At 30.3% G+C, this 10,229-nt stretch overlaps 1 protein-coding gene across 1 annotated transcript; it reads right to left on the bottom strand.

Annotated features, from left to right (window-relative positions):
- Positions 1 to 960: 960 nt before the first annotated feature.
- Positions 961 to 2,519, bottom strand: LOC18039938 (E3 ubiquitin-protein ligase PUB22). The gene has a single exon (XM_006429992.2). The coding sequence runs from the start codon at positions 2,368 to 2,370 to the stop codon at positions 1,120 to 1,122; it is 1,251 nt and encodes a 416-aa protein (XP_006430055.1). The 5' UTR covers positions 2,371 to 2,519; the 3' UTR covers positions 961 to 1,119.
- Between the last annotated feature and the right edge of the window lie 7,710 nt (positions 2,520 to 10,229).

The raw sequence follows: 10,229 nt of genomic DNA on the forward strand, positions 1-10,229 counted from the left end.
AAATTTATCAATTGTTGATGGAAGAATAATGATACATGTGATAAAAATAGCACAAAATTTATTACAGAAGGTACAAAAGACTACAAAAAAAAAATTATTATTATTTTTTTTGGTCATGTAGTTAAATTTTTAATCTTCTAGTGATGGTGTGCTATTTTTGTGCACATATCACTGTTAGTGGCAGAATTATTTAGAAGTCTAACAAATTTTATAAATGCTGGTATTTTTAAAATTTGTTTTTTTTTTATACATTAGACCTTAAATTATATTTATTTATAGTTGACCTCCGAAGAAAATTTTTATTACATTTAAATCCTAAATAGTTGCTATTTACAACAAAATGGCCCCCAATCTGTGTCATTTTGCTTGCAACTATGGAGACTTGAACGAGATGAGAACCAACCAATTTCTCGAGACTTCAATTTTGTTGGTTCCAAAGTATATTGGGACGATCCGTAGTTCTAACATATAGGACATCCAGATGATTAATAGTATCAAAATCGTTTTTGAACAGCCATTTGTTCAATTGGAAGAGTAAGTTTCATAAAATTTATTGTGTGAAACTATAATTATTTTCCTCTGTAAAGATATAAAATTGTTGTATTGATAATATTTTTATAATCTTATACATTGTTTTTTAGCTTGAAGTTTTGACACGGATTGTACATCAATTCCTTGGAATATAACACTAATTGAAGAGTTGATCTTAATTTGTACACAGCCTACGATTAATTATTGGCGACACAAACAATTCTTTACACAGCAGAAACTCTATATTAACTCGATTCAATATTTCTTTCTGGATCTTAATATCAGAAATATTTTTAATCATCAAGAGTTAAGACTAGACAAGTGAGACGGAAAAACAAGGGGAAAAGGCTAAATGATAAATAACTAGTTGGGTTAGTGAGTAATTTGGTTACTTGTTAATCGTTAACTTTCCAAAAGTAGAACAAAATCCATTCGTGAAGAATCGCTGGTGGACACTTTGTGCCCATTTGTATCTATTTTCTATTATTAATAATCAATCACTATGTACATAAAGGAAGAAAATGTATAAAAATAGAAACTAAAAGTTCAAGATTTTTTTTCTTCTCTCCTAAGATATCTCTGAATCTCTCAGGCCGGAAATAAAGAACGCAAATTTTCTGGTACACATGGAGAATTTTTCCAAGCCCTAGCATGCAATTTAAGCACTTCCCTTGCCTTATCTTTGGTCTTCATGCTATTATCCACTTGAAGCACCAGGCACAATTTGGCCACAACACCAATCTGCAACATCTCTTGAAGCACACTATTTGTTGCTGAAAATTTTGAAATAGACAGTAAAATCCTCACAGCCCTTTCACTTGCAACCTGCGAAACCCTAAGTATCTTCTTTGACACTATTGCCAAACCAGCCCCATGCTTCAACAACTCGGCTCTTCCTTCGGCACATTGACATAACAAATCAAGCACAGTTAGTATCATCTCACTAGCCCTTCTCTCTAATGATGAATCAAGAAGAAGATCAATCAAAATCGACACGGCGCCGGCTTCCACGCCTTTGATTCTGTTCCTTCCCCATGGACAAATATTGACTAACACTTCCAGTGCTGATTTTGAAGCTTGTTGAGAGATATGATCATGCAAAACTTGAATCACTTCGACAAATAATTCTTGCCTCAGGCTTATGAGTTGCATCGGCTCAGCTACTTCAAGCATCGATTTCAACAACAAGACTGCATAAGCTCGAGACTCGTAGGTTCCACGTTGCATGATTTGTGTTAATGAATCCACAAACGTTCCATTTCTGCCCATAACAAGACTCTTCAACCCTAATTCCGAAATTTTAAGGTTACAAAGAATGCTTAGGGCTTCATCGACCGGTCTACTTGACTCATGCAAATTATCAAATCCTTCCGGCGATTCTTCCATAGCATTGGAGTTGGTCACAAATGAAGCCAAGAACTCAACCGCTCCGGCAGATTCTAAACAACGCTTGTTAGTTTCATTCTCGGCCGCGATTGATCTTAGCTTCTTAAGGCACTTGATTTGCATCTGAGGAGACTTAGCTGCTTCATTCAATAGCTTAGTGATTTGAGCTTTGTTGATGGGTGGCTTCGGCGTTGGGATCCTCTCAATGCCATAAGAAGCATTGAGAGTGCACCAAGATTGAATTAGCCGCCGGAGAGTGTGGTTCGGCGTAAGCTCACATTCTGATGATAATACTTGCTTTGTCATCGGACACGTGTTGTTTTTGCCTGCAAATAACCACTTCTCGATGCTTTCCCGATCGTACGTTATCCCCGTCGGCACCGTCACTGGATCTTTCATGATCGCCAATGAAATTGGGCACAGAAAAAATGTCGGAACATCAATTTCTTCCATTTTTTTCTTCAAATTAATTACACCCCAAATATATGAGAAAAAAATCTGAAGGCTAGAGAGGTTTTTGAAAATATTGGATCAAAAGTAGTTGTTCTAGTTGAGGGGAAGTTGTGAATTGGTTTGAAGGAGTTGAATATGAAACACAAGGGACCGTTGTTAGGTTATTTATATCATTATATGTGTAAATGAATGAATGAACATATGGGAGCAGTGATGAAGAGAGAGAGATTCAAAGTATCATGAGAAAGTCAAAAACACGCTAAATACAACAAAGCGGCTTGGCGTAAATAGGATTTATTGATTTGACTTTTCTTAGTTGTGTTCTTGGAGGGGCTCGAGAATTATAATATGCACGGCTTAATTTACCAGGTCACCCAAAACATATTATAAAATAATAATAATATTGCTGACGCGATACTATAAAATAGAACCATCCTTTGACTTTCTCTGTCAAGAAGTTTTTTTTTTTTTTTTTTTTTTTTTCTCTCTCGTGTATTTTCTCTGTCTAACTCGTGTTTGATTACTTTTGGGTGTGCCGACAAAAGGAAATGGGGCCAGCAGTGGCTTTTCGCGGCTGCTAACAATATGACATAGCATGCCTTAATTCACTCTATTGTCCTACTTGGCCGTGGTTGATATCGTCTTAATTTTTTGTTCTAGTTCTTTTTGACCGAGAAATAAATACAAAAATTAAATGGAAATAAAATGTATAAATTATGGTATTGGTTAGGTAAAGGAAATTTTGGTTCACTTTAAAATTTGATCAATCAATTTGCGCAACATATAAGGCGACCTCATATGTTAGGTTAATCTCTAGCCATATGATTTTAGAAGAGGTCCAATAATTTTATATATATATACACACACACATTTGTGGTTAGTCAACTCTTTAACATGAAAAAAAAACAAAAAACAAAATAGTTACACGATGAAAGTAATGTTAGAGATTCTAACATTTGAGTCATAATTAATGTGATAGTTTATCTACAATTGTTTTACTTATTAATCACATACATTAATTGTTAATATTTAATATAATGTGACAGATGAAGATAAATTATTATATCGGTTCAAATTAACTAGACTATTCGGAAACATTACTTAGTTGTATTATTTTTCCATATATATGAAAGTATATAGTTTCTCCCATTATCGATTTGCATAATTGTAATTTGTCATTAATTTTTATTTTTTCTCATTTTCATTTAAAAGAAAAAGAAAAAATTAGAATTTGATTATCAAAATTGAAAAAAAAAAAAATCAGAAACTGAAACAAATGAATTTGCTAACTAAAAATACTGATACAAATGAAATGGTAAAAGCTGTAGCTAAAAATATATGGATAGACTGAGCGTGACATGTCGGCGACGGATGATCACTCACTCAGTCTTCTCATCACATGCTTTATGAATTATGATCTTATCCTCGAAGCTGCGGCTGCCTATTGCAAGCATGAAACACTACGCGTACGCAAAAAGCCAAAAACGCCAATAAATTCCAGCCAGATAAATTCCAAGTCATTGGCTGAAGCCAAAGGCATTAATAATCAAAGAAAATTCAACATAAATTAAAATGTCCAAAGCTGTATACCGCTGTCCCTTTTTTTTTTTTGGCAGGTGCCCGCACCGCACCGCACGTTTTAAATCACAAAGCCGTGTGAGTCCAGCCTGTAGCTGAGGCAGCTGATTTATTATCTACTTCTAAGTTCCAACAACCAAAAAATGTAAAAATAAAATAGAAAAATAAAACTGATTATTATTTAGTGGTTGCAGACTTGCAGTTCATCTACGATAGGGCTTTGAATTATTGTAAAGTCAACCCCAACCATCGGCCGCCACATACTAATTAAAGAGACGACTCTGAAATTTCATCTTCGAACTTATATAACAAATAAATTCATTTATGTTTATAAGGTGTTGAAAAATAAAAACTCCATTACGTCGGTGTCTCTCATCCGAAAGAAAATTAATGTTCGTAGAAAGTTTTATCTGTTTACTATTTAACGTTAGATGCGTTGTGTGGCTACACCTACAACCGATCTGTTTACTTTCTATTAAAAATACTGCGGCTAAGTTTCTAGAATTTAGCTGATTATAGGCTATAGTTTTGATTCACAACAATTTAATAAAAAAAATTTGCATTAAACTTGTCAGATAAAGGGAAGAACTAAAAGTAAGTCTTATCTCTTTTGGTGGAATGTGGAATAAAAATTAAATATTGGGATTGGATAGGTGTGGATATGAGGAATTAGTAAGATTCAAAAGTAATATTAAAGAGAAAACTTAACAAATTCCTTTACGTGGAAAGTGTATTATGAGAGATTGACACAAGAACCAGAAAATGGTGATGAGACTAGTAAAGCAATGGAATCAAAACACTAAGATAGATATCAGAAAAATAAAGTGAGAAATTGATTGAGGATAAGAGCATGTAAGAGTTTGAAATAAAGACATTGTTGGTTTGCATGATCTGAAAATTCTAACTTTGATTTGCTTGATCTAAAAAATAATCTTTTAAATAGGACTTTAGAATTAATATTTAAGAAAAAGACTTAAATTTAAGAGTAATGATACAGCCACAAATTCTTGTACAAACTTATTTTGTACAAACTGACGTAGCATTAATTCATTGGTTGAATGAAAATATAAAATAATAAAAACAAATCATGTGGGTCAAGTGATATTTAATTCAACCAATCTTATCATGCCACATCAGTTTGTACAAAATAAGTTTGTATAAGAGTTTATGACTATATCATTACTCTAAATTTAATAGCACATAATAGGAGTTTCTGTAACATTTTGAAATGTTTTGCATTCAACACAGCAAATTTCTCTCTTTGTTATTAATAATGAACGGAATAAATAATTGGAAAGATGAACTTTTCTTTCTTGCCTTCTAGTATTAGCCAGATAAGAATGATTAGGGGTTGAAAGTTGCAAGACTATAATAAGGTGATAGATTTACTACTTGGGGAAACCTAAACCCGTGGGTGGTCAGGTAAGTATAATTAATTAACTAGCCAATCTACACATGCGATTATGTCTCCATTATCATGATCATCCCATTGAGAAAAGTTAACATTTTGCTTAATACTAAATAATAATTATCACTTTAATGTAGATAGTGGATGTATTAAGAGTAATAAAATAATAAATACATGTCTGTGGGCCTAATTGCTTCGGCTAATGAACTCAACTTTGCAAGATATATATCAACAATATGTACTGTGCCATACGTGTTGAAGTCGTCTTTGATTATACACCTAGTTCTAACAACCAGAAAATTAAATAAAGGTTATAGAAAATGGAGCAGTTCTATTTTTTTAAAAACTCTTAATTTAAAAAATATATAAATTTTTCGGCCAGTAGCGAAGCAATATCAAACAAGCAATTAGCAGTTTACATCTATTTCTTCAAATTTATCTCAAAAAATCCCGTTTGCCTCCTAATTCGTAGAGCTTTTTCATGATTTAACCTCTAATTTTTTTAGAAACACCTCGAGACCTCATTTTTAAAATATTGAGAGTCAAATTTTATTTCTGAAGGGTAAAATTAACTTTTTACATCATACAAACTAATATTGAAAAAAAAAAGGGGACACCATTTGAAACCTGAAAAATAACATTAAAAAAAATGAATGATAAAAGGTAGGCTACCTAAAGAGATAATTACCTATTTTAATAAGAGCTTTGAATTATACAATGTCAACGCAACCATCAACTGGCACATTGTCATCATAAGTGGCAATAGTGTACTAAACGTAATTATTTATAATTGAAATTAAGGATTGAAATTTCACATTCATTATTCATATTCAGTGTACATTTAGGCATTGAAAACAGCGGTGTTCTTGAAAAATTCTTGTTAAAAGCTTATAGTTTACCAACGGAATGTCTTACTCGCCGCAAATTTTAATATTAAAGAGAAATTTTAAACACAGGTACTTAAAATGGGATCAATTTTAGGTAGGTTTTTTTTTTATGATACAAAATAAATCAATTATTTGTATATAGGAGCAGTTTTGAGAACTAAAAACTTATATGATAAATCTTTTGCTTTTGAGAGCAACTTCGACAGTACAAAAGAAATTTATTAACTACAATAATGGTAAATCTCTTACTCAACCGTGATTTTATCACTCTAAGAAATTTACTTTGATTTTTCGCCTTTTTATAATAATAAATCCAAATAAAAAATTTGAAAAATAAACATTGTAGCTTGCTTTTCAAATAACAGGTAATAACAATTAGGGGTTTGTAAGTTGCAAGGCTGCATGTGTTCATACTATAATTAGGTGATAAATCATAAATCTCTATTTGGGGAAATCAACTAAATATGTGGTTGATGGTGGTTTAGTCATAATTCGTTAGCAAGCAAATTCAAAGTTTCATCGCTATTAATTGTCATCCCTATAAGGCAATAAGACACATGGTTTAAATTAAAAAATTATTACTTTTATATGTAATATATAATTAATCACCACAAATTTTTTTTTTTAAAAAAAAAAATTTTGCTACAAAAGGATTATAGATAGTGGATGTAATGAGTGTAATAAAATAATTAAGAAGTGTCATTAGGCCTAACTGCTTTGGCTTTGCATGATATCCACATGTCATATTGAAGTCGTATAGCATTAAGAATTGACTTATTATTTTATTGAACAACTAACGTTGTTTCATGTGATTCACAAGAAGACAAGTCTTCATGAGATAATGAGATTAACAACATACCACGCTATTAATTTGTGCGCAGGTATTTAAAAATTTAATTACATCTGTGCTTTTTTAAAAATTATTGGTAGCATGCATGACTCATCTTAAATTTATAGATATTTGATAGAAAATTTAGTAAATTATTTGATTTATATTTATGCATAATCAAGAGGTAATTTAATAAAAAAATAATTATTATTTTTTAAAAATAAGGTCAAAATACAAATAATCTATATCTATTGATAGGAAGGAACACTGAATATAAAGGTTTAAAGGTAAAACTTTATTATATTACATGCTTACAAAGTCGGTAGTTTCTTTTCTTATATGCAAGTCTCCAATTCGAAATGGTCAGAATCAAACGGTGTAAAGCAATAGCCAAATCACAAATTTAATACTCCTGCATTAATAAAATTGTAATTAACGAGGACAAACTTTTAATTGTGGTTGAAATACTATAAATAATTTATTTTATAAGTTTTGACAAAAAATGTATGGTAAATTTTTAAAAAACTGCTTGTTTCATAATATTTTTTTTTTTTCATTTGAACATCAACTTTTAAAAGGAGTTAGGTTTGCTTATCTTTTTTTTTTTTTTTTTTGTATATTGTTTTTAAAAGCAGCTTATTAGACAAGCCATGATACATTTTTTAATGTTCATACCATAATCTTAATATTTGAATAAAAGAATAACTATATCTTACTTTTCTATACACCCTCATATACAAATAAAAGGCAATTTAAACTTTTTTTTTATTTGACCATTATATAACAAAACATCACTTTCTACATAAAATTTACTAAATGCATACGCTCTACTTTACAAACTCATTGCAACAACACCGAGCAACCTTTTTAATCAACTATTTATTTTACCTACACAATAAAAATAATTTATTTGATCAGCCACTGCAATCCTAAACTGACCCTTAGTTTTAGAGCTTTTTTAGTGACAATTTTCTGTACTCCTTCCTCGTCTTTTTTTTTTTTTTTAAATACAATGTTAAACAGTAAAATCTTATCCCATTGCTTATAAATTGTTATGTAAATGTCTTAACATTTACGATCAGTTGCGGGTTGACGTAATAATTCGAAAATAATAGAATAATTCAAATTTATCTCATTCAACATTGAATACAGAAAATTCAAAATTTTTCTATAATAATTTTGTTAAAATCCACTAATTAATCGTAGACGTGAAATATCTTTTTGCGAAGTGAGTAGTGGGTGCTTGTGGGCCTGATCAGAAAGATTCAAAAAGTTTGATCGTTCTAGAGGTCCAATCTGTGGCTTCTTCTTTAAGAATTTAAAAATTAAAACAAAGAAATCTGGGCCCAATATATAATAAATAACACACGATTTAGAAAGACTTTTAACTAAAGTACGAAATTCCCTCGGTGTGACTTTTCAGTCGACTCGAGACTCTCGAGTCAGTCTTTTGTCTTCCTTAGCTGTTCGTCAATACGTTTACATATTCAAATTTAATTATTTTTGGGTGAGTTATTAACAATGGAGTGATGCTTATAGAGAGAATAAATTTTGGAAGTTTGGATTCTTTGTCCTACACATATGTAGTTGAAATTTCTCCTAAAAATTAAAAAAAAAAAATTATTTTTGGGTGAGTTATTAACAATGGAGTGATGCTTATAGAGAGAATAACTAGCGGTGTCGCAAATTGTTTGACCAAATTTTACTATGAAAGGTTGTTAATTTCACTTAGATCCTGTTTGATATTAAGATTTGATAACTGTATCTTAAAAGATACAATATTGAATTATTTGGTAAACACTAACTGATATACGTTGAAATCTAAGTTGATTTAATCTCATACTTTTATAATGAAAAAATTTATACTATCTTTAATATTTTTGTCATAATTATTATTTAAATGTCATATTTATTAAATGTTATAGTTGTAGCAATTTATGGCTTAAAAGCTACAACATCAAATAAGATCTCAGTTAGATGATCCCTCCATGCATGATGTGCAAAAATTCCTGTCTTCAGATACCACCGGGCAAGTATAGATTTTAGAATTGATTGCTTAATTTGTTCATTTTCTTTGCCTTTGCTTGTTAATATTGTTGAATTTCTAGTCTTTTTGTTATGAGTGCAAATGTCCAAGCATATTTTTTGAGGTGATGATGTATTTCTTTTCGATTTAATAAAATAAATTCCCTTATTACGTTGAGGTTCACCTGAAAAAACACAGACACGCGATGGGTTCATGCTACATTAAAATGAGTACAACATGTGGTACAAATTCTCCAAATTTTAGTTACAATTAAATCTTCTGTTTTTGTTTTAATGTCCTCTAAGCTTTCATTTATTTGAAGATCCAAGTCTTCATTTTATATAGTATGAACTGGGATATGAAAACGAAAATGAGAAATTTCGCAAAAGAAAGATGGAGGATCGATAGTACTCAAATTCGGTATTTACATTAGCTTCATGAATAAAACAAGATTTAATGCATTGATAACCTATTTTTCTTTTCATGTTTCTTCATACATTTTTTTTAATAGCAATTGATTAATTATATAATATATCATGGATTCATTAATTAGATAATAGAGCAGTACTTGAATCAGAAATTTCACAATTTATACTTACCACCTTAAAAAAAAAATTACAATTTATACTTACCATCGTCAATATATAAGAACTTCATTCAATCGAGAGATAATTTACTAAAAGAAAAAAGAGAGTATTTTTAGTAAATAAAGAAAATAGGGTTATCTACTTACCATCGAATTTTTGAATCAATGACAATTCATTTGAATGAATCTCTTGAGATATCAGTTGAAAGTATATCCTTATCGGGAAATTTGATCACTCCTTACTTCTGAATTATAAGCTATAATAGTTTTTTTTTTTTCTGAACTTTGCTAATAAATTTAATAGAAAATCAAAAGAGTAGAAACAACTCCTAAAACTCATAAAAAGAAAAAAAATATATTATCGAGAATCTTTGTATTTAAATTCAATTGCTAAAATCGAAAGGAGATAGTTGACATCACCTGACAGTTCATATATACAATATATAAAACTGGATAAGTTTTAAGGGCTCGAGGAACCGTAAAACCGTTTCAATTAAGATCAATCACTAAGGTTCATATTTAAATCATATAGTAATTAGCAACAA

This window comes from Citrus clementina, unplaced genomic scaffold (genome assembly GCF_000493195.1).
Source record: "Citrus clementina cultivar Clemenules unplaced genomic scaffold, Citrus_clementina_v1.0 scaffold_6, whole genome shotgun sequence".
Taxonomy (NCBI): Eukaryota; Viridiplantae; Streptophyta; class Magnoliopsida; order Sapindales; family Rutaceae; genus Citrus; species Citrus x clementina.